The 26,061-nt window shown below is 33.6% G+C and overlaps 1 protein-coding gene across 3 annotated transcripts; it reads right to left on the bottom strand.

The window, feature by feature from the left end:
- Window positions 1-104: 104 nt before the first annotated feature.
- On the bottom strand, window positions 105-25,914 carry RAD17 (RAD17 checkpoint clamp loader component). Of its 3 annotated transcripts, none has more exons than XM_033110115.1 (18): window positions 25,819-25,914; window positions 25,380-25,422; window positions 24,355-24,458; window positions 22,819-23,076; window positions 22,160-22,243; window positions 18,702-18,858; window positions 17,211-17,347; window positions 16,671-16,723; window positions 16,464-16,589; window positions 16,304-16,373; window positions 13,355-13,466; window positions 11,114-11,299; window positions 9,138-9,223; window positions 8,871-9,017; window positions 8,191-8,340; window positions 6,412-6,532; window positions 2,361-2,418; window positions 105-883 (listed from the first exon to the last, which is right to left on the bottom strand). In XM_033110115.1, the coding sequence occupies exons 3-18, from the start codon at window positions 24,394-24,396 to the stop codon at window positions 619-621; spliced, it is 2,052 nt and encodes a 683-aa protein (XP_032966006.1). In that variant the 5' UTR covers window positions 24,397-24,458; window positions 25,380-25,422; window positions 25,819-25,914; the 3' UTR covers window positions 105-618. The 3 variants fall into 3 exon arrangements, with proteins under 3 accessions (XP_032966006.1, XP_032966003.1, XP_032966005.1); XM_033110112.1 differs by having other exon boundaries at window positions 25,732-25,869; XM_033110114.1 differs by lacking the exon at window positions 25,380-25,422 and having other exon boundaries at window positions 25,732-25,850.
- Between the last annotated feature and the right edge of the window lie 147 nt (window positions 25,915-26,061).

The raw sequence follows: 26,061 nt of genomic DNA, 5'->3' as shown, positions 1-26,061 counted from the left end.
TTTTGAAAAGTTTGACACTGGATGGAGATTCACGTACTTTGCCCAATGACACACAGCAGGCAGTACATGTTAGGAAAAGATTAACATATAAGAGAAACAAAAAGAAATTCAACATTTTAATTTTGGTATAAATTATGTAAAATAGTTTCCATAAGTATCTAAAATATTCCACTGTACAACATATAAAAATGGTATCTGAGAAGCCAGAGATCCCAGAGAAACTGTGATTAAGGCACAAAGTTTATTTACATTTATAACTGCATACTGAACTGTTTTGTAATTCACATTTACAACCCTATAAAGTTTTTGTATTCTGAATGATTCCTTCATATTTTCTGATATTTGGCATAATGTTCAAACACACTTCACACACACTGACCTCTTCTCCCAACACCACTTCACAAGACTAAATAAATACTAGAGAAAAAAATTAAGATATTTGAAGGCTTGATCTAATCACTTCAAGATGACAGAAGAGTCAGTTTCTTGTGCTGAAATACAAGAGTGAAGACTTAGCAAACTTAATTTACTTGAAAAGCACATTATGCTTGTTAAAGTACCACTGAATAAAACTAATGTGAATCTGTCAAGTAGTAACGTGATTTGGCGGGCTGGTTTCTACGTCCCATCGCTCTCATAATCTTCTATCATCAAGTCGTCGTCTTCTATGTCTTCCTGCACTGAAAAGGGCTGAGGCTGGCTGGCCGGCAGTTCACTCCCACTATTCTGACTCAAAGGAAGAGACCAAGGTTCGTGTTCAGCGGTTTGAGTGGGTTCATCCAGAGCTTCCTCAGCAGGCTGCCCTCCATTAAGCGGGGCTTCATCTCCACTTTCCGGGTCTATCATTCCATGCTCCTTGTCAATGAGGGCTTCCATTTTTAATCTGCCAGATTCATAATGCAGCCATTAATAGCCAAACGAGGGGACTCCCTTAAATGATACCACAAGTATGATGACTATGAAGCCATCTCCTATAGCTTTCGTTTACCTTCACTCTACTTCGCCAGACTAGTTGATTTAACAGTATCAACGAAAGTATAAGGTAAATGACAAATTGTGAATTAATCATTACAAGTTACAATACAAATGAGTTGATTAATGTCTTTAGCAAAGAGTTCTTACATTATTAAAAAGAAAAAATTAAATACAAAAGAAAAATGGGCATAAAACATGAACAACTTACAGGAAAAAAAATAGCAATGGTAACTAAACAAATTGTTCACCCTAATTTGTAATTTTAAAAATGGAAGTGAAAATAATGGGCTACTATTGTCATCTTTTAAACAACTTTTAAATCTTTTAAAGACCTTTTAAGATAATAAAACCCAGTAATGGCAAGAGTTAGGAGAAAAGAACATGCTATACGCAATACACTGTAAGACGGCATAAAATTGTCAACATACTCTTAGAAGCAATATGGGAATATAGAGTAAAGGCTTCAGAAACATGTATATTCGTTTTAGAAATTTTATTTCTAGGAATTCATCCTACGTAAATAGTACTTGTTGTGCATGATGATTTAGCTATAGGGAAGGCTGTGATAATAAAAGCTGGAAGTAAGCTAAATGTACAAAAATAATGTATAAGTTGAATTATAGGAAACTATGCAGCTATTAAAATATTGACTATTAAGCTAAATATTAATATTATCAATACAAATCAAAGATATTAAATGTGCTCATCATAAATGAAAGATAACAGTACTAGTAATTGTAATAAGCAGCAGCACTGACAAATCCTGCCTCCTGAGTCAGATCAAGTAGTTGAATCAATCATAGTGATTAAAAAGGGTTAAAAAGGGCTTTTTAACCCTTTTAAAATGCCTGAATGCATAATTTGACCTTACAAATAAGCTAAGTAGAAACGAAATACAGGTATTATATTAATCACTGTATTAGCCCAGAAATCATTTTGCAATAAAATGAACAGTACAGATAGTACATTTTTTCACTTGTCTGAATTTTCTATGATGAGGAAATAAAAAATGGTACTTTTGATGTAGTTCCTGGTCATTGCAGGCTTCAAACATAGGCTAAGAACACCTCTTAACAGGAAAGGTGAAAAGTGGTTTCCATACATGCAAGATTTGTTGCACTAGAGGATTTTAAAGATTCCTCTGCCTTTGTGATTCCATGATTCTATTTAGTCTGCTTTCCATTGCAAGCTGGTGAAAATATGCTTTTATATGTAATAAAATGGTGGGTCTACAATGCAATCATATGGTCTTTAATGACTGGGTCCAATGTGTATTTCTTGGATTTTACAGATAACATTTATTGATTGTATACTGAAAAAAATAGGTAACATATTCTGTGGACATTTCCATAATAGGTCTATGAAAACTAAAATCATCAGCTTACCTTCCAAAGTGTCGCTTCAGAGGAAGTCTTCCAATATCTTGGATAAAAGAAATCTGAGCTGAAACAGATATCAGACCATTTCGTATCAGAAGGAAAGTACTCAAAGAGTAACGGAAACACATCAAAAGGCACAGAGTTACCTTAAAGCATCTTGCCAAATCGGAACAATTTGGGACCAAAATAAATAATGAGAAAGAGGAACTACAACTGAAAAAATAAGAATTGGGAGTCCATACTAATACAAACAAACAAACAAAGAGACAAACAAATGTGGGCGAAGCAATACCTTACAGTACAATTCACCTACACAAATGTAGAAGGAATAAATATATACCATTAGAAAATCAGTATCTGCCAACCATCATAGGTTTAGAAAATAATCATCCCTAGGTGCTATAACTAGTGGGTGAAATTTTAATGAGAAATAGGATATTACATAGTCTTAAAGTATCTCCCTACAAAATACTTAATAACTTTACATTAGAAAACCTGAGAGATACCATCTTACCAAATAATAGTTAACTTCACCAGTAACAGTATAAACAGACATCATATTCTCTTGATATGATGTAATGAGAAGAAGAGAGCATCACTTCTGTGGTATTCCTGCCAAAATACGTATCCTGGGGCCGGCCCGGTGGCTCAGGCGGTTAGAGCTCCAAGCTCCCAATTCCAAAGGCGGCGGTTTGATTCCCACATGGGCCAGTGGGTCCTCAACCACAAGGTTGCCTGTTCAACTCCTCGAGTCCCACAAGGGATGGTGGGCAGCGCCCCCTGCAACTAAGATTGAACATGGCACCTTGAGCTGAGCTGCCTTCTGGATGGCTCAGTTGGTTGGAGTGTGGGCTCTCAACCACAAGGTTGCCAGTTCAATTTCTCGAGTCCGGCAAGGGATGGTGGGCTCTGCCCCCTGCAACTAAGATTGAACACGGCACCTTGAGCCGAGCTGCTGCTGAACTCCCGAATGGCTCAGTTGGTCGGAGCGTGTCCTCTCAACCACAAGGTTGCCAGTTTGATTTGAGTCCCGCAAGGGATGGTGGGCTGCGCCCTGCAACTAGCAACGGCAACTGGACCTGGAGTGAGCTGCGCCCTCCACAACTTAGACTGAAAAGACAACAACTTGAAGCTGAATGGCACCCTCCACAACTAAGATTTAAAGGACAACAACTTGACTTGGAAAAAAGTCCTGGAAGTACACACTCTTTCCCAATAACAATAAAGTCCTGTTCCCCTTCCCCAATAAAATCTTAAAAAAAAAAAAAATATATATATGTATCCTGAATCCACTCATAAGGGATCATCAGACAAACCTATGAGGTATGATCAAATAATATGGTGAATGTTTAAATAAAACAAAAAATCTATTACAGTAAAAGACACGTTGCCATTAATCCCCCTCAAAATTCTCGCCCTCACTTCAAACACATTTATCCCATCATTCTTGCCCCTTTCTGAAGCAGTTCTGGAAGTCCTCTTTCATAAGTGTCTTTAGTTGTGCTGTCGTGGCTGCCTTGATATCCCGAATCAATTCAAAACTTTCCACAGTCATTTTGACTTTGGGGAAGAGCCAGGAGTTGCACGGTGCCAGATCCGGAGCATAAGATGGATGAGGACACACCGTAATGTTTTTATTTTATAGACACTGCCGTACCAGAAGTGATGTGTGACACGGAGCCTTTAGGTGTGATAAAAAATTATGGTGAATGCTGCTGCCAAGTGCCATCCAAAGGAGAAGCAGGGATCTTCAATTCGGGAGGCGGTGCATCAAACCTTAATAACAGTGTGTGACAAGTTTCAACTGGTTTGGTGCAGTCAGTCGTGTGTGAGCTACTGTTGAGAGGTGTGTTTTAAAGTGTGCTGTAAGTCATCCTCCATTATGACAACATTCTGTGTCACACATCACTTCTGGTATGGCAATTTCTGTCAAATAAAAACATTACAGTGTGTCCTCATTCACCTTATTCACTGATCTGGCACTGTGTGACTTCCAGCTCTTCCCCAAAGTCAAAATGACCATGAAAGGTAAAGGTTTTGAATTGATTCAGGACATCGAGGCAACCACAACAGCACAATTACCCACAAAAAAAGGACTTCCAGAACTGGTTCAGAAAGTGACAACCGTGATGGGATATGTGTTCAAAGCGAGGGGGAGTAAATTGAGGAGGATTAATGGCAATGTCTTTTACTGTAATAAATTTTTATTTACACATTCACCGTATTGTTTGATCATACCTTATATACTGAGAAACAGTCTCTACCTAGTAACTGTCCCATATGCTTCAAAAATGTCATTGACAAAGAAAGACTAAAGTACTGTTCCAGATCAAAGGAAACTGAAGAGACATGGTAACTAAATACATCATGTGATTTTATACTGGGTTCTGGACAAGAAAGACAAGTTTTTGTTGTTATTTTACAAAGGACATCATAGGACAACTGGAAAACTCTGAATAGAGTGTGTATAAATTAGATGCTAGTAGTGTATCACAGTTACTTTCCTAACGATGTGTATACTGTGGTTATGTAGGAGAATGTCCTTGTTTTCAGGAAGTATATGCTGAACTGTTTAAGAATAATAGTATCATGTCTGCAATATACTCAAATATGGTTCAGGAAAAAAGTGTGTGTTCATGTACATATAAAGAAAAAGAGAGTAAAAAGGTAAACATGGTAAAAATTGAACACTGAGGAATCCTGGTGAAAGATATATAAGAATATTTTCTTCCCATTCTCACAACTTTTCTCTTTGAAATTACTTTAAAAGAAAGTTAAAAAACTAGTATAATTTTCAAAATAATAGGCATATATAGGGAAATCTTTGTATTCTGACTCACAGATTAATTTTGTCCAATGCTCAAAAGTCATCCCACTTCTGCCTATGAATGTAGAATATTTTAAATCTTTAGGTTTCATTATTCTTAAAAGCCACAAGATGGACTCTTATTGTATTAAGGCAGACATTTACTCTATAATTCTCTCTTTGAATCAATCATAAGGCAAACCCTATCTTTAAAATTTCTGAGAAGTCTGATGAGCTATGTGGTAGATTATTAATATTTCAAATATTACACAAATTCTCTGTTGTACCTTGAAGATCAGCACCACAGACACGTGACCTAGGACTCTTAATGAAATGTGGCATTTAAAACACACAATAAAAAAGAGAAATAAATGATGGAAAAATCGGTGAAGTTCATAAAAAGGCAAACCTCAGTAGACATAAGTTCTGCATGTGTGCTTTGCAGAGGTATACTAATATTTTAGCATTATTTATAATTTCAAAATTTGGAAATACAATGTAAATATACCATTAATGGACATTGTAGTAGTGAAATCAAACAAAATGACTATTACCAAGGTTAAATAAAATTATTATAAATTTTTTAAAACTGAGTTCGATCTGAATATACCTTAGCTTTGTTAATTTATGGACTGAATGTGTCAACTCGAATTCATATTTTGAAATCCTAACCCCCCATGTGATGGTTTTAGGAGGTGGAGCCTTAAGAGGTAATTCGGTCATGAGGGTGGAGCCCTCATAAATGAGATTAGTGCCCTCATAAAAGGGACCCCAGAGAGAGATCTCTTGCTCTGCTCTCCACCAAGTACGAATATGAGAAGACAGCCAACTGCAAACTACGAAGCAGGCCCTCTCCAGACACTGGATTTGCTGGTACCTTGATTTTGGACTTCTCAGTCTCCAAGGCTGCTTTAGCACTAATTTATAAAATATGAAATGCTATCTATGGCATGTGACATGGGCAAATTAAAGCTTATATCTAATATTTGTATATGCACAGAAAAAAGTCTGAAAGAATTTATACCAATCTGTCAACAGGAACTACCTATGGTTATAGGACACTTTCAACTCTTTATATACTTCTGTATTATCTGACTTCTGTTTTTTCTTAAATCAAAAACCATGTATTCTGGATCAAAAAATAAAGGGAAAAAAGCTTAGTCTCACTAGTATACAGCAATGAGTTGACCTACAAAAAGATAATGTTATAAAACACTACTTCTTGGGGAAAATAACAACCCATCTTATTACCTTGATTTCTCATTGGAATGGTTAGCAAAGCAAGGTATGGCAACAGTTGAGTTTGGAGGCATAAAGCTGGTAAACAGAAGTCAGAAAAAAGTGATTTTGCTGCCAGGCAATTTTCCCGATACTGTATAGAAGGAAAAAAAAGATGAAATGAAAAATAAAATAGGGATATGATTCCTAGACATACTTAAGTTTATTATATCATAAAAGTATATGGATTTATATACTACAAATATATTTTTAAGAGTTTATGTAATTAGTCCTTTATAACTATCCTAGCATTCTTATAAAGCATTTTACCTACACAACAATTTCACATTCGACATAACAAGAAGAATATTTTTTAAAAAGACTGAAGGCAGGAGACCTTAAAAATAAAACAATTCCGCTTATGAGCATACACACATCACAAATTATGTGAGGATATTGTTTCTCAATGAAAGAATTTATTTTCTTCAGTTAACACAAGTCCAATGTTAGGATGATAAGGCGAGAAGCATAATCTTGCCTTTAAGGAGCTTTCAGTCTTAGATAATTCGTATGTAACTATAATGCAAAATTAATATGTGTTACAAAGAGCAAAGCAAGTCAATAATGAACATAAATTACTTGAAAGTCATAAAATTCTCCAAGAAATACACTGGAAAAAATTTCGTAGGTTATGAATTAGAGGCTCATATTTAGTCATATGATTTTAGAACGGCAGGACATCTTAGAGATGAACTAGTCCAACAGGTCAAATTCAGATGTTACAGGAGCCAGGTAGCTAACACAATCAGTACAGTGGAACAGCTGGAGACAGTGGTACCTGCCACTCCTCCTGACAAGGGGCAGATTGTCATGTAAAAATATGGGCCAGTGTTACCGTACTTTCCATTTTTTTGCAGGAAATTCCAGAAATTCTGAAGCCAGAAATCCGTATCTGAGTTTTAATTATCATACTAATTTTTAAAGACTGGCAATTCATTTTTTTAAAAAAGTCTGTGTGTACTATATTCAATTTGTGGGCCACCCGTTCCTGGCCTCTCCGTTTCAATCTTCTCCATTTATAGTTCTGGAAACTAAGTGAACACACTTATTAGTTCTTAGGTAAAATAACTTGTCCTGATGGTTAGAGACAAAGCCATGATTTCTTTTCTTTTTTTAATTAAATTTATTGGGGTGACATTTGTTAGTAAAATTACATAGGTTTCAAGTGTACATTTCTCTAACACATCACCTCTATGTTCCATTGTGTGTTCACCACCCAGTCAGTTCTGCTTCCAACACATTTGCAGCATTTATATTCAATTAAAACTAAAATATAATTATAACTATACTTTGATTCTAATTGTCAATAAATAGGTATTGTGCTTTCAAATTTTGAGTGTTTTTTATTCTTAAAAAAATGACTAAGCATGTAAGAAGACTGTCCTTTTATGTTTTATCATAATTTTAAGAAAATTGTGGGTCTCAGCAAGTATTTCTTGTTAAGAATGAAACATTTTTCTTTTTAAACTTAAAGAAAAATGTTTCATTCATTCTTAGCAAGGGTGGCTGGTTAGCCCAGTTGGTTAGATAGCACCAGGGTTGCTGGTTCGATCCCCGCACGGGCCACTGTAAGCTGTGCCCTCCTTAAAAACAACAACAAAATATATATATATATATATATATATATATATATATACATATATATATATATATATATATATATATATATATATATAAATAAAACAGTTTTACTGACATAATTCACTTACCATAAAGTTCACCTATTGAAAAGGATACAATTCCTTATTTTACCTTTTTGTTTATTAGAAACCATTGGGGTTTGTGCAATGGTCGAAAACTTGATCCTCCCCCTTGGCTATGAGCAAATCCTCGCGCTCTGTTGGAATGCATCACACCTCTCGTAGCTACAGATGTACTATATTCCCTGAGTAAAGAACGTGTCTAAAAAAGGAGATAAAGAAAATAAGAGATTTATAAAGTAGTATTACTACTTTATAAAGTAGTATACTGACTAGTAGTATACTAGTCAGAGCAGTGTTAAAATGTTTTTAAAAATAGATTTTATAGTGAATAATTTCAAATTGGTAAAAAATAAAAAATTAAAAGACTAGAAGAAAGTATAGAAAGAAACAGTTCTTACCCTTCTATCCACTTTTCAATGGTTGTTAAAATTTCTGAGTATACATTAATTTTATAATCAGAAAACAACTTTAGAAAAAAATCAGTGTTATATTATCACCTAATTTTATAATCAGAAAACAACTTTAGAAAAAAATCAGTGTTATATTATCACCAGAAAAATCAGATTAACTGCTGAAGCTTCATTACAAACAATGGGTTGGACGAATTAATTTGATCAGTTATTAAGAAGTTACATAAAATCATGTAAAATAATAGGAATAAAAGTAAATTTCTTTCTCAATTTTGAGGAAATATTCATAAACAAAAACATTTAAATCAAATAGTCTTACATTCCAGTCACCACTGAGGATATCTGCAAAACTCAGAAATTCACTGGCTCTCACAAGATCATCTACTTCCATGAAGAAATCTATGTAGTTTTGATGGAGATATAAATTAAATAACTCTCCTGGCATGTGTGACATTTCTACTACTTCCTATAATATAAAAAGAAACATACATATGTCTTTGGTAAAAATGCAGTAGTCAAATGTATATGCCCACAAATGTAAACAATATGTCTTGTGAATAGTACTAAGTGTTATGAAAGACTTTACCTCTGGTTGAACAAGTAATGTATCCCGTTCATACTGAGATAAATGCGAGGGCAATCGAGGTGAGTCTAATTCAGTTAAAGATGCTCCTATAAAAAAAATTTCTGGAATTATTAAAAACAGCATCAGCTTTATAATTATGTCGCACCTCTCATTTTAAGGTTTTCAACACTTTAGGCATGTAATGCCAAAAATACTAAGTGAGCTGTGAAAAAGAAGAAACAAAATAACTGGAAGTTTATGTGAGTTGCCTCACTATTAGCAACAAAATTTAGAATTCTGATGCCTAGGTTATGGCTTTTCTAAAATTAAAATATTCCATTTCTTAAAGCACTCTACATTTCACCTTTCCAGCTCTGCATTGCTTTCTTCTTTTGATTGTCATCTCAATACAGAGGTCTTTCCTGCTTTATTTACTATATAGGCAGATGCTGCTCTCTGCATGAGGGAACAGGAAATTCCATTCCCTAAAACAAGAGGTTATAAAAGAATGCTGAGGAGGAAAAGAAAGGGTGGAAGGAAAAGAATCAGTGGAATAGTCACTGAGGTTCCGAGGTCAGAGGAGCCAGGGACAGAGAAGTGTCTTCATTTCCACCTAAGTGATGCCTGTTTCATTTCCTTCAGGTGGCATGAAGGTTTCCATTTAGAAATCCCAACTTTTGGACCACCTGGAAAGACTAAACTGAGAGACATTAGCTTAAAACAAGGATACCCGCAGTGAGGAGGGAATGAAGCAGAAATACAGAGGGTGACAAAAAAATATATACACGCTGTAAGAAAGGAAAACTGTATTAAAATTGTAATACTCAACATATACCAATAACAAAAGATGAATACATGTCACATTTGACTTCTGCAATTACAAGAGGTGCTCAAAGTGGTTCCCATCAGTGTCCAGACACTTCTGATTACAGTGAACTGCTGCTTGAGCAGCACTGACCAAAGTGTCCATTTGTATACAATTTTTTGGAACCCCTGGTATATAGACACAATAGAATACAAAGAGGCAAGGAAGATAAGACGGAAAGCAGGTATAAGTGGCATTCACAGAGTTTTATAGGATGATGAAAACTGTGATTTGAAGTAACTGAGTTTTTGGCAACCAGAAAATAGTCTCAGATAGTTATAGTATAGAAATGATAAACCTGATGCTTCAGCGAATGTCTCTTCATATTTGTGACTGACTGATACAGCTCTTTTACAAGACATCTGAAAAACTATCTGAGAGAATACTGAGGATACTGAAAACATAAGACATATGAACATATGGTTCATGATGATTGCTTACTTTTTGTAACATAAAACTTCTAACCTTCATCATTTTCCTTCAAATATTTATATAAACTGTTTTATTATCTATAAAAATCACATCAGATCAACAAAAAAGAAATCTGAACTTTCTTCCTTCAGGATCCTAAGACTGAAAACTGGTATTTTTCCATATAAAGAACAGGAGTTTGGGATTTTATTGAAAGGACAGTTTGGGAGCCTAGAGAGGGGGGCCTGGGGTGGAGGAGCTGAGGGGAAGCAGGCATTAAAGGCAGAAGAGGGGAATGGAACAGCTAGTGAAAAGAAAAGAGAAACATAAGAGAATCCAAAGCAAGTTTAAGCTACCTGCAATTTGTCCAGGGCTCTGGTGGCCAGAGCTCAGTGCTAAGAGGGCTTTGGACAACCAACACTTGCCACTAAAAGTCTAGATGGACCGATGTCTTACCGTCAGCAAATATAATTTTAAAGACTTACAAACATGAACATGGGCTACACTAGTTAGTTTTTATGTTTAATCCCACTCATATTCCAAAAAGACTCTAAATACATTTTCCGGTTTGTCTTAGCCCTTGCCAAACAGTATCTGAGCTAGCCCCCATTCTTTATTATAACAGAACCAAATACATGACATTTAAAAAAATGTGGTATATTATTTCAGTTGTAAGACTAATATCTAAAGAGATTTTAAAAAATGTATAAGGCTTCCTTACTTTTGCAATATAGTATTTTCCCCAAAGCTCTGAAGAGAAAGAGAGAAACATCTTTGCCACCAATAGCTTGGACCTCTGGATTTTCAAAAACCTTATCCGATTTTTTTCTTCGTTTTGATTTTGACAGCGCAGCATCTGATTTTACTGAAGACATTCCTTTTTTCCTTAGGCATGAATTGTTTCCTCCTAAATAATATACACCCAAGTGACAATATTTAAAATAAAATTAAAATATGAAAGCTAAAACTGAAACATTTCAGATAGCTACATTAAGTATTCTAATTAAAAATTATTTTTCTAATAAACAATAATTATAAAATATGTGAACTGACTCAGAGTCCTCTTTGAGTTGCTGAACTATTAAAACAAAATAATTGTCATTTAAAAGTATCTTATGAGGGGGCAGCTGGTTAGCTCAGTTGGTTAGAGCAGGGTTGCTGGTTCAATCCCCACATGGGACAGTGTGAGTTGTGCCCTCCACAATTAGACTGAAACAACTACTTGACTTGGAGCTGATGGGTCCTGCAAAAACATACTTAAATAAATAAAAGTTAAATAAGAAAAAGTATCTCATGACACAGACTTCAAATTTTCACATACACAAATGACACTCTAATACAGTCATTATTACCTTGATTTCTCATGGTGTTATGTGCAAGGTACTGTTCTTGATGCGTAACATTTATTAACTAACTTAATCTTCACAATTCTATTAGGAGAGAACTATTATTACACAGATTAAAGAAATGAGATATAAAGAGGTTAAGTAACCTACTCAAGGTTAACCTTGAGTAAGTGATTTGAAGCCAGCCAGTCTGGTTCTGCAATCCATGCTTAACTTTTCTATATTACCTCTATACTGATTTGGGCAGTCTCCAATTTATGAATATGTCTATGTTCAAATGTCATTGGTAAATCTGCTATTTAAAACTCAGAATGCATCACTTAAGAAAAGCAGCCTGGAATAGTGGAAAGAACACAGGATCTTGGTATGAATGCTCGTATCGATTTCATTAGGCTAGTCTGAGAATTAAATGAAAACAAACCCACAAAAACATTTAATTGCTAAAATAGTTCCTGACCCACTCAAAGATTTTTAATTTCTTCTCTTTACAATTTCTGAGCTCAGAGCAACAATGTTATAAATGGTAGTTAGGATCCCAAACTGGCCCACTTGAGCCTTCCTAACCCGTTAGTTCCCATAGTGAACCTGAGGACGATTTACCTTTATGTTTCTACAGGAATAAGCAGAAGTCACACTAAGGGTTCAATAAATGGCCAGCTGTTAATGAATTTAATAATATTGTGCTCAGGTAGATTTACTTTTGAACTTATTTCGTATCTGTTTATTTCGTATAAGCAGAATTCTGTTTTCAGTTGTTAGGCTGTCTACTTCTCTACAATTATTTTGGAAAACAAAGATGTAAACTAAATGAACATTTTATAATTATGGGTAGAAACTAGTATTTCAGGTGGATTTTAGGAGCTCCAAAGACGGCTTTTAATTTTTTTAAAGTTGATTTCTCAATGTTAAGCATCAAATAGGTCACTTGTTAAATGTTTTTTGATGAAGACTGTATGCAGTAAACTATGACTATTAGAGTAAAAATGTAACTCACTGCCATTAGTGGGGTGATCTCTATAATATAGTATGGCTATGTACCCTTTTTACATATTAATAAAGGGAAATTAATTTATTAAACATATCACATGGAAGATACAAAATAAGTTCAAAAGTAAATCTACCTGAGCACAATATTATTAAATTCATTAACAGCTGGCCATTTATTGAACCCTTAGTGTGTCAAGTACTGGAATAAATACTCTACAAGCATTACTTCACTTATTCATCACATAACTCTTAAAATATGTTCTTATATAAAAGGTGAGAAAATAGAGGCACAGAAAGATTAAGTCACTTGTAAGATTAAGTCACCGCTAAATGTAGAAGCAGGAATTTCAACCAGTAAGTCAAATGAACTTTGAAAGGTAAGGTATTAAAATACATAATTGAATTGAATCAGGTTTTATCTCAGATATATGGGTATATACAATGACATATTCATAGGGGTGTGTGCATGCATGTGTACATACATAATTTTATGATGCTGTCTCTATAAAGTGGAGACAGGTCTGTATCAACGGTAAGTTAAAATATGTTTAGTTTGATTTCTTTTCATGAACAATTAATAGAAAATTGTCACCCATACAATGCTATAAGAATGTATCTATAATAGTTACCTTTTGAGGAAGAAAACTGGAGGCTATTTATTGCACTTCTGATATCACCAGAACATCCTTGACAGAGCAATTCTAGAGACGTTTTATCAGGGACAGTAATATTTCCTCCATTCTAAAATGAGAAAATTAAAAATTTTAAAATGTTTCCTAAAACAAGAAAAACAAAAAACTCCCCTATTTTCTAAACTTAATGGAAGTACATTAGAATCTTTCAAATTTGAATGCTAAAAAGCCTCCATTTTAAAATACTAGTCTGCCTATGAAGGTACAAGCGTCAATGATTTAACATAGTTTAAGGTAAAATTTCAAGAGTATAAAATATTGTTTTACTTTGATTAGGTTGTATTTTGAAGTTCTTTATCGCTCACTATGTACACATACATAGATACAAACATGTACATGTATACACACGGAGACCTCAAAACACAATATAATGTAATAAAATTAAGTACACAAAAAATTTGACAAATCTTTGAAATTTAAATGAAAATCCCTACATTGAGGTTTTCAACATATTAAATCAGTCTGTTGAGTATTAAACAGCCACAATTGCATCAACTCATATTTAAAGCTTAAACTTCATACAGGTGTTTAAGACATATAAAAATACATGTATATTTTTTAAGATATATGTGCAAATTAAAAAATATATACATATCTCATACCCTTGGTAATTCAAGTATAAGGCAAGAAAAATTTATCTATCCCCTCTCCTTGCTCACAAACTCCTAATGAATAAAAATTTAAAAAAAAGAAATGCTCCTAAAACTATTAAAAAAAAAATGTCACCAATCTTTCCTAATATAATTAACTTACAGAATGTCAGAGATTAAATTCTTCTTTAGGTCTTCTTATACCATCATTATTATCCTTGGAGACTCCAGATAGTATCATAACATTTGATTTTATAAAAGCTTGAAGGACCTGGATAGTATGTTTGTTGTTGCTACTGTGATGTAACATATCAACAATGGTAGTTCTAACATTCCCACAGGTCAACTATTTAAGATATAGCACGTTAACGCCATAACAAAGAAGTTATGGTATCTCTTTTAACTAGTATAATGCAACTTGCTAAGAAGTAAATGCCATTTGCAATTTAATGACTTAGTCTTAAAATAAAAAAGTTTTGAATTAATGTGATAAAGTAGTAAGATATTATTTTTATTATTTCTTAATTTTTGTTTAATAAATAAAATGTTTAAAACTATTCTTTGGTAAAAAACAAAAACAAAAACAAAAACCCTATGATCTGTAATTATCATGGTCATAGTAGGGAATGTGGAAAGGTTTTCGAAAAGACAAAAAAATCACAAGTGATCCAACCATCCAGAACTAATTACGTAGCATTTTTTATGTACTTTCTTCCAGTGTAAGTTTATATACAGAGGGTACCAAAAAAATGTATACACATTTTAAGAAAGGAAACATTCAAATTGTAATACTCAATATATACCGATAACCAAAGATGATGACTACAAGTCACATTTGACTTCTGCAATTACAAGAGGCGCTCAAAGTGGTTACCATCAGCGTGCAGACACTTTTGATTACGGGGAACTACTGCTTGAACAGCACTGACCAAAATGTCCACCTGTATATATTTTTTTGGCACCCCCAGTACATGCACAATTTATTGTGATTGACAATTATTTATTTTGTTTTAGCACAGTAAGTTAGAGTCAGAAAAAAACTTCAAACCTATCTGATACTTAATAATTGTGGGATATTGCACAAGTTATTTCCCCCAAAGCTCAGTTTCCTTACCTATAAAATAGGGATAACATACCAATTTTGTACGGTTGGGGTGAGGTTTAATAAGATCAGGTATATCACAATACTTTGCATAGTGCCTGACATGTAAAGGACTGAAGGTATTATTTCTGCTGTTAGCATTATCATATAATGTTGCATCTTGTTATTTTAAAATTGACTTTAAATTGTATCTTCCCATGTCACTAAAGAGTCTGGAAACATTAATTAATAACATAACAGCTCACCACAGTAACTGCTTCCTCATTATTGGACTGTTTTTTCCTCTAATTTTTCACTATTAATAATTGTTGTTTATTCAGCTAAGTGCTCTACACACACATTATTTTGTTTAATTCTTAAAACAACCACTCCCTTGGAGATTCCCTTGATTCCTGTGACTCCAGCAGTGCAAAAAAAAAATTATGTTTCATGTAAGATCTAGAACCATGCTGCGGGGAGTAGTTCTATCAATTTATTTTAACATCACCTTGATTTCAAAGACAGAAGAAACGATGCATTAAAAGTGACAACAGCTATTTCACAACAATGTTAATATACTTAATACTTCTGAACTGTACACTTAAAAATGGTTAAGATGGTATACTTAATAACACTAACATATATTTGAAAATTGCTAAGAGAGAAGATCTTAAATGTTTTCACTCCAAAAACGAATGGTAATTCCGTGATGTGATGGCAGTGTTAGGTAACTATGGTGGTAATCATTTGGCAACACATTAAGTATATAAAATCAACATGTTGTACACCTTAAACTTGCGCTACCATATCTCAATAAAGCTGGAAAAAATGGTTTAAGATGGTATTTTTTTGATGTTTTTTACTACAATAAAAAAATTATTAAATAAAAAATGTGGTAACGGGACAAAAATGGAGTTGGACTGTTGATGACTAATGTTCTCAGATGCCAGCAACAGTTTCTTGGTAACAGACACAATTTAGAATACTAAACCAAGAGAAAGCTAAGTTTAATAGTAGAAAAAGGTTAAGGATTTTTTAAATCAATATTTCCCACATTTTCTAAAATTCTATGCCTTATGAGTGCCATTTAAAAAATTAAAACTTTTTAATTCTAAAAACTGAAATATCTCCAACTCTAAGTCTACATAATACCACTTAAGTTTGGCTTTCTATAATTACAATGTAAGATTCAAATTAATTAGTTAAGAGACTTACCTTATTAGCTTCTATTGTCACTATTCGATTAAGAAATTTCATCATAATTGTTGGTGCCACAGGGTTGAAACTGTCAAAGTTTTATAAAGATAGTGGTTAAATGATTAATTTAAAAATACAATGTGTATGTGAACATTATAAGTAGAAATTTCATTCTTACCTAATGTTTGATATAGCACACTCTTCCTGAATTTCTTTGGGAAATAGTAACCTTTGATTACTATCTCCACTGAGACTGTCAGAGATTATAAATATCAGAGGACATCGACCAATCTGTACATACTTCCTAAAATAAAATATAGCAATGGTGAAATTTAAGCCACTTACTGTTTAACTTAAGAGTTTAGAAAACTTCACTGAAACTCACCTTAGAACTTCATGTAAAGTATGAGAATCTCGATAAAACTGGTTAGGTAAATCCTATTGAAAACACATGACAGATACTCGTTTAGTTTTATTCCCATGTAAATTTATTTTCATATTTATATTTACCAAAACAGGAAAAAATGTTATCTACCTATTCAATGTATTATAACCAGAGCTTTTACAGAAATAAAGGAAAATATGAAATACCTGACATCCTAAACAGTAACATGCATCAACGGGAAACCCAATTTTTACCTCAAATTTCTTAGGGCCACTAATAGTTATAGTATTTCCACTAAGACGTCATTTCCCAAATATTTCTTTTGCTTTTCTACACTTAAGCCATTAAATTTTTAAAGTTCATTAACCTACTCTATTCAAGCTTACTGAATAGGTTTTTAGGTTTCTGCTATCCCAAAGCCTTTTTCTTATATTTTACCACTATTACTACTACAGAGAAAGATAATGTGATTATCACATAAACTATGTCTTGCAATTGTTTACTCAATAATTACAGCAGGATTTCAAAAGCTGTACTTACTTCAACCAGAATTATTTTCTTATCAGTTCTCAGATCATCCCCAAGCATTTGTAGTTTGTTATATTTTGTTGCTCTTAGTAGAAACTCTTTAAAAACTGCTATCTGAGATTGATAGGGAAGTACGTGGAAGCTTGATTCTGAAAGGAAACATTTAACACTTTTATTTTCAACAAATTATATACACATCAATATTCCACACATATATATATATATAACATATACATTAATGAATACATTTACATATGCAAGAAAAGCTCACAATACTATAGACTGTTTTCTAATTAGGCACAACTGTTCAAATTTAAAATTGGATATTCAGGAGTTTTTCCACACCCACGAATGTATTGTGGAGTTAACTGACTTTAGAACACAGCTGTCATTTTATACAATTGGTCAAAAAAATACTTATGACTTTACCGACACAATAAAGACTCTCCAAATGAGTGTGTAACTATAAATAATTTTCAGTAATAAAGGTTTAACAACAAAAGCATAATGACTGATTAGTGAATCTGGGATTAAGAAAAGTTCTCCAAAGACATATTTTATATAGGAGACTTAGATTTTCAAAGACTTGCTAGATTTTCAAAAATAATGTTACTGTTTAGAAAGCAGTAAAAATTCCAGGATAGTAGCAGCACAAGGGTATGCATACTAAGGATATAGTATGCACAGAACATATTAAAGAATATCCCAGAAAAGGGATTTTAAGGAATATTCCACATTATAATAAAATTGTCCTTCTACAGAATCCCTTTCACTTCAAAGTGGCCTAGGAGATTTGGCTAGCCCTAGTTTAGTTACCTACAGTAGCAATAAGAGAAACTATGAAAGTTAAGCATGTATGTGAAGTTATTATGTACTAGATCTTTAAATTGGTATTATTATTATTATTATTATTATTATTATTATTTTGGGATGTTTGTCTTAAGGCTTTCCAAGTTCCAAAGACAGTTTTTGTCTCATGCTTTGATTTGATTCGATTCTAAAAAGTCTGATCTAAGCTCTCTCTTCCTGTTTGGGGGCAGGTTCCTTTAATACATCTTAAAGCTTGATTTACATTTAAACAAAAAGATTTTATTTACACAGTCTAATTTCCTAGCCAGAGCCAAGAAAAAAGTACATAAGCAATGCAAACAGATTGATGTGTTAAATATCAAAACCATTAAGATAATCCTCAAAAAATCCCATTCTCTACTGGAGACACTCTTCCTTTTCTTCTCTTGAAATTTCTCTCTGGAACTTGGAAAGTATGGGGGGGAAAATGCACTCATATAGTTTCATTTGACTGCTGCTCTGACTTTGTGAAACAGTTGCTAGTGGGCAGATGCCAATCCAGTTAGCATAGAAGAGGAAATACATACCTTTCTCTCAAAAACATAAACCAAAAATGATCTTAGGAATCTTAAGGACATGGTTGGGGAGTTTGTTTCAAATGTCCTTTAAGCACACTTTTCCTAGTATTTCCATTACCTTCAGAGCAAACCTTACCACGATTAAACGTCTCCTTGAAATCATCTTTTTGGAAGTCTGGTAAAATTGGATTAATCCACTCTTGTACTTGAATACCATGCTCCTTTGATAGTATTTTTATAGTTGTTGTTTTTCCACATCCAGGAGGCCCTGTTATTAATAAAATAGATCCACCCTAAAACCAAATGAATATTAATTAAAAATCAAAATCACTGGATTGCTAGATTATGTTTGAATTTTCTTTCTAAATATTAGTTATTTCTACAAATATTTACTGAATGTCTGGTAGAAGAAGACTACACTTCACAGTAATGCTAACTGGAATAAACTAGTCTTAAATAAAATAAGGTAATCTTATTATTATAGATAAAATAAGATAATCTTATTTCCTGAACTTTAAGCTTCCGGTAATTCTTTAATCCTTGCATTATGTCCCTCCCAAAGACTACTTAGTAGCCAAATTACAATAATAGCTGGATTAAAAGGGTACCGTCTGAAACAATATTTTTAGAGGTTACTGGAAGTCATAAAATTCAATCTTAAGAGAGAACTCTCTTTGGATTATATACTTTGATATTATGCAAGTATAATATTCTAATGCGAAGACCTCAGTTTGGCTATCAGATTCTTTGAGAAATGCATAATAAGAAACATGTTTACCAGAGATGGGACTCTAAAGACAGACGAGAGAATGTAGGTCCCAGTAATATTCCCTCATACAGTAAATCAATAAAAAAGTTAAAAGCCAAAAAAATGTCAGCGGGAAGACTTCCCACATCCAGTGGTGGACTGTAATCCTGCTCATTTGTTCATCTTTATTAACTAGTATAAGTAAGGACCTATGTGCTTGGACCCAGAAGAGAGCCAGTTCCACTTTTTAAAATGGGTGAGTGTATGAATTATAGTACTATTTGCCATGAGTTTAATGTTAATGATTCAATAATATACATTAAATGAGGTGTCTTTAAACAGACATACATATAAAACAAGGTTATATATTGATGGGTTGATATAAATGTGACTAGAGAAACATAGGTTTCCCAGGAACCTAACCCTGTATGTCTCTTAGGAACAATGGTTCAGTATTTGCTAAATCCTTGTTTGCAGTAACTTTACAGAACATAACTAATGCAAATAATGAGAACTGACTACTTCCAAGCAGATACTTTTCTTTAAAAAAAGAGGAAGATCAAGCACAGGCAGTCATGTATTCTTCTCATGTAATAGAGGTTAGTATCTATTTTCTGACACAGAGTAGGAGCTACATAGCAAAAGTTTGGCTTCCAGTAAAAGAACTGGGAGGTAGACTCCTATCAGAATACTAAAACATAAAGATTACTATTAATTCCCCTACTGTCTTACATTGTATGCAATAGAGTTTTACTATATTTTGAAGGAAAGAAGTTCCCCTGAAAGATAGATTAAACTTGGCAAATATTTGAAGTACTTACAATAAATTTTAAAAATAGTAATTTTAGGTTGCCCATAAAGAAATCTAGAAGTTACTAAAACTTTTATATAACAGAGAGTATATGTTTGGCTAAGTCTAAATTCTTACAGAGAAGAAGCTTTTAAAATTGTAGATAAAATACTTTCCCCAATACCTACATGTATACACACATACCTAAGTTTATCCAACTGGTAGAATAATAACAATAATACATGTGTAGGTTTAAGACATGATAATGTTGATACTAAAAAAAGTACTGATGAGTAAGAGAACACAGTGGACACTGAAAAACATAAACTACTAGCTAAGCTGACCAAACAAATCAACGAGAAAAAGCCTGGATATAAAAGGTGCTTCAGGAAAACTGCCCAAGAATCTATACTCAGGGAAGAGAGATTTTTATGAGCCAGCAGAGGAATACCAGTGCTGACATTGAAAATTCCATCTTGTACATGTTATCTGAACAATAAACCAAAGGGTTATAGCCAGACAGAAAAAAACCAGCATTCAAAAAAGGACCTGTTACCATTGGAGGCAACTAAAACACAAACTGCTTCATCTCATAGTTGACAATTAAAGGGAATGATTTAAAATTTATCCTGTCTTTCCAACTGGAACTGTATTTAAAGGTAACTAAATAGCCCCAGCTGGTGATGGCAAACTTTTCCTTATAGAAAAATGCCAGCTAACAATTATAGAGATAACAATAAAATTTAAAAATCACCATTTCACAATCTTAACAAAATAACTAATTCAGACAAGGACAGAGTACAGATGCTAAAGTATTTAGGTGAAAGACTGCTGGGGAACTGGACACTTACATGTTGCCAAAGTGTCTCCCCACAGATCATGTGCTAGTTGCAAGGAAAAATTACTTCACAATGAAGATTTTTGATTATTATCTCCTTAATCTACTGATCAAAGTTAGCATCAAAAACAGCAGAACCAGACATATTTTCTGATATGATGCAATATAAAATGCACACCATGACTTATGAAGTATTCTTGCAGAAATGTTCAATTTCAGTCTAATCAAGCCCTTCATTCAAACTTCCAAGTTACAGGAAATGCAGGATAGAAGAACAAGTTAGTCATCATGAGGATGGAACAACCTGACAAATCCAGAATCTGAGACTTCTACCAGTCAACTGTCCTGGTCTCTTCAATTAGTCAATGTCTTGGACAGAAAGGGTGAAGGTTGGGACTGTACTAGATTTAAAAAGACCTAAGAGATATAACAATCAAATGCAATGTGTGGTCCTTGATAAGATTCTGTTTGTGACCAACCAGCTCTAAAAGACATTTTGGGGAAAACTGGAGAAATGTGACTATGAACTGAGCATTAGATAACATTAGGAAATTACGGTTAACTTTGTTAGACAGAATGGTACCTATAGTTAATTAGGAAAATGCTTTCTTTTAAAAACAAAATAAAACATAGGCACACTGAAGTTTCTAAGAGTCTGACTGAAATGTCACATGTTTATAATTTACTTTAAAATACTTAAGGGGGAAAATGATAGATATACTATGGGTGTGAGTATGTATTAATAAATTCTATTTTCCTTTATGTTTGAAGCAACTCAAAATAAAGTTTAAAAAGAGAGAGTATTCTAGCTTGGGGGCCAAGAGTAATTGTGGAATTAGGAAATGAAACAAAACACATCAGTGTAAAATGAATGACTGCTTTAGGCTATATTTAGTACAAAAACTGATTCGTAATTTGCCAGCTTGCTTCAGTGTGAGATAATCTGATGTGCTAAATACACTAGTACCCTAACTGATTCACTGTGCTTTATGTTGATGACAGGACATAAGAAGGAAAAAGACATATAAGTAAAGGAGAAAACTCAAAGTCTCAGAATCTTTTAGTGAGGCCAGAAATACTAGTAAGATCAGAGAGTTTTCCACGAAATAGAGTTTTCTGAACTTATTTCTCACATAAAAGTTTAACTTCTTAAAACTAACTATAAGTCAGAAAAACATTTGATGCTAAATATTTAAAACACATTTTTTATTGAATTACCTGTTTTGGTTGCCTTTCTAAGACTTCAGCTTTTAACCAGGTTTCAACTTCTTCAATTTTCTTTTTATGCACAGCAAGTTCATGCTAAAAATATCAAGTTTAAAATAAAACATTTTAACTGAAGGATTTTTGGTACATCACAGATTAATCTAAACATTTTTAATGAAAACACTAAAAAACAAACAAGAAAACACTAAAAAATAAGTAATATGATATAGTAATAGAAAAGGTTGATTACATTTAATTTTTTCTATTGTTATGAAAAAAATGTTTGTAAGCTGACACTATTGTACGAAAACTACTGGGCAGGTTTGGAATTATACGATTTTTTAAAAATCCTGAAATATATTTTGGGAAGGAAATAAATAGGTATTACATTTAGCAAAACACACACACACACACACACACACAACAAAAAAAACCCAGATTAGATCAATTCTATGTTGGGTTAAGTTTAATCTAAGATAAATACAAATAATCAATTGTACAACTTCAGAATAATTGCTGAGAAAATCTGAGCCTTGGGACATAAAAAAAGACACTGGTTTTTTTCTAATTCATTTAGATAAAAAGAATTCTATGAGTAATAATCTGAAAGTGTACATCCCTCTCCTTTATGAAACTAAATTACATAGACATGTTTACATGCTATTTATTACCTGACTTTCTGGTTTGTACTTATCCACCCACGGTTCATTTTCAGACAGATATTCTTTTGAATTTTCTAGACCATAAATGTCTTCTGAGGAAGATAGTTTTCCTCTTTTTCTAGTTGGAAATCTGCTACTTTCTAATGGGGACGACAAATTGTTTCTTCTATGACTTGAGTTTTTCACACCCAATGATGTGGCAGTAATAGTAGAAATGCTTGTATTCTCTGAAAAATCATCAAATGATGGGTCTACCCAGTCTGTTACCTGAAAAAAAGAAATCATGTAAATACTATTGCATTTTTTGCATCTGTTCCCTATGTAATTAAACTGTGTACAAAAAATGTTTGTATATTTGCAACATTTAAAACAAACATCTCGCAAATTAGCTCTTTAAATAGAATTGATGTTATATGTAATACTTATATTTCTACTTTACAGTAAATACAAATGCATACTTGTCTACTTGACCTTGGTAATGATGAATACCATATAAAGGAATATAAGATATAAACTTAATTCTTTTTATCAATGTAATCTTCCCACGATAAAGAATAGGCTGATTCTTTTAAACTTGTTTGTAGAACTGAAACATAAATATTTAAATTACCTACCAAAAAAGAAGCAAAACAAAGAAACATTATTTTACCCATGTACAACGAGAAAAGTAACACTTTTGCCTTCACCAGGTAATACATTACATTTCAATACATCCAAATAATCCCTAACAGCTTCAAGACTTTGTGAGGATATAGTCTAAGACTCCTGATGTTATGAATAATTTGTTAATATGACTTAATTATATTCACTCCTCTTTTAAGGACACAGGGTTAGAATATTATCAGCAGTGGGTAAAGAAATGAAAACTTCTGGGAAAAAATTTGGTCATAGTTACCCAATTCGTCTCCTTCTCTTTAAAAGACTGTCACTATTACTATAATTTTGGCCCTTTTCCTCAATTTTTAAGAGTATATAAAAATATTATGTGTGAATAACAATTCTGATCTACATGTTACTTATATGTTTTATAGTTTTATTTCTTACATAAATGTGGACTGCCATTTACTGAAAAAAGAGAGAAATGGCAAAGTTAAATAATTTACTTAAGATCAGAGAAAAATCAGACAAACCATTAGGAAAATAGCTACTTTGCATATGAGGATGATACTGTCCAACTCTACCTTCATCCTACTCTACCCCCTAACCTTGCTGAGAACTGGCACACTGAACCACATGATTTCTAAGAGGCAGAGCCTCTGTTAAGCTTTAACACCAAATACAATTCATATAGTCCTTTCTTCTACTGCTCTTTCAAGAGTTTTCAGCATTTTCTTTTTGATTGGGATTGCAAATGACTTTTCAAAATTAAGGTTGTACTTTTAGTGCAGAGCTGTTTCATAACTTATTAGACTTTTTAGATCACTAATTAGAACAGATACTGGCACCATTACTTTGATAGCAGTAATAAATCATTAAAAACATGTACAAAAATTTTACTTTTTTTTTTTAAGGCAATTATTACAGGACAATTTTAGTGTATCATACCTTTGTGGAAGATAGCTTTTGTCTAAGAAAAGGTTTTGACATTATAAACTTTAATAGTTCCCATCCGTAGTATATAACCTGTAGTACATTAAAGTATAATTCACCTGGGGGGAAAAATTCTCAATTAAGAAAAACTGTAAAACAGAAGGACAGTAATTAACATATGGGATATAATCAACAGCATAAGAAGGTTAAGGCTCAAGATGAGTGAAAAAGAACTAAGTGAAAGAGAACTGAGTAAACATAGGTGAAACAAGAGTCAAATGCTAAAATAAATTTTAATTTTAATGGCTATAATTGTCAGTCTATTCATGGTATTATAAATGTAAATTATTTGATACGAACTCAATAACTAGAGAAAACGGAAAAACCACATATTTGTGTACCTACCTTTTGTCATTAAGGAAAACTAGACATTCTATTTGTGTAGTTTTTATAGGAAAATTTAAAATTTCCCTTATTTCAAATTACAGTTGATTACAAATTTGTAATTTTGTAATTTGGCAAATTACAGTTGCCAAAATTTCAACAAAAACACTCCACCATACAATGAATTCAGACTTTATCACTCACTTTGGACAAAGATTTTAAATCTTACTGTAAGTTTTTCCTATAACTGTTTTCCTTATTTGAACATATTAGGAAATTTTTTGGCAACACTATATTTTCCGACTTTCATAATTCTTCAGTGTTTATACAAAACTAGTAAACTCGCCAATTTTAAGTTAGCCAGAGGAAAGTTTTTTTAAGGTCTATAAACTTATAAATTGGGAGGTCTATGGGACTTTTTTTTTAATAGCGTGGAGGCACACATAATGTGTAAATACTTCCACGTACTAGAAAACAAATCGTACACATACAGATACAAATCGTTCACGATTAGAGTTTTTTTGCTTTGGCGTTTCAAGAGATACATAGATGTTAAAAACATTGAGTACATCTAGCTGGCAGGTCGAAGTAAAAGGCACAGACTGTCGCTACGGCCAGGAGTCCAGTCGTTCTTTCAAAACAAGACTGACAATTACCTCCTTTAAAAAGCAGGTAACCGTCCTTGACGATGCCAGGGTCCTGAAACGAGACGTCAGAGGTAGAAGAAACCTTCGAGAATATTTCTAGCAGACCCACCACCACCCTACACACTGAACAGGGGTTAATAAGCTCAGACAGTTGTGCAACGTAATGCTGCTCATCAGTGGAGAGCCGAGATCCGCTCGCTTGCGCCGGCTCCAGGCCAGAGGTCTGCACCCCCACCCTCTCATCGCCAAAGGGGATGGGCAAGTAGGAAGGAGGAGCGACGAGACCCCGGGAAGGCGTGCAGGCAGAGATGGACTCGCATCACTAGGACATATACTGCAGCCGCAGCCGCGGCGGCCTTACTTGCGGGGAGCTGCATGACCTCATGCGCGGAGAGGAGCGAAGGAACCCAGGTTCTGCTCCAGTAGAAGGGAAGCCACCAGGTCTTACCCGGGCTCAGCCCCTAGCCTCTCCGAGGTCCCGCCTCACGGGACCTTCCAGACCCATCGGCCCTTCCGCGACAGAGCCCGAAGGGCGGAGGCAGCCAAAGGAACAAGCGACTTAGGCATCCAGCGCACTGCCTGACCTGAATTGCGGACCCGAACTGTGTCCCTGTCTCGGACCCTGAGATGGAATTGTGTCATAGAAGGTCAGATAACCAATGGTTGGTGACTAGAAGGCGGAGATGGGTCG

Source organism: Rhinolophus ferrumequinum, chromosome 7 (assembly GCF_004115265.2).
Source record: "Rhinolophus ferrumequinum isolate MPI-CBG mRhiFer1 chromosome 7, mRhiFer1_v1.p, whole genome shotgun sequence".
NCBI classification, from domain to species: domain Eukaryota; kingdom Metazoa; phylum Chordata; class Mammalia; order Chiroptera; family Rhinolophidae; genus Rhinolophus; species Rhinolophus ferrumequinum.
The sequence above is the reverse complement of the archived record's forward strand: the minus strand, read 5'-3'. Positions and strand labels throughout refer to the sequence as shown.

Bases quoted from the DNA above. Each gene is read 5' to 3' on its own strand.
- RAD17 (XM_033110112.1), bottom strand. From the start codon at position 25,755: ATGAGGTCATGCAGCTCCCCGCAA. The intron at 25,423-25,731 runs GTAAGGCCGCCG...GTCTCGTTTCAG, and splicing joins GGTCATGCAGCTCCCCGCAA to GACCCTGGCATCGTCAAGGA. The intron at 6,533-8,190 runs GTAAAATAAGGA...CCTTCTATACAG, and splicing joins GGTTTCTAATAAACAAAAAG to TATCGGGAAAATTGCCTGGC.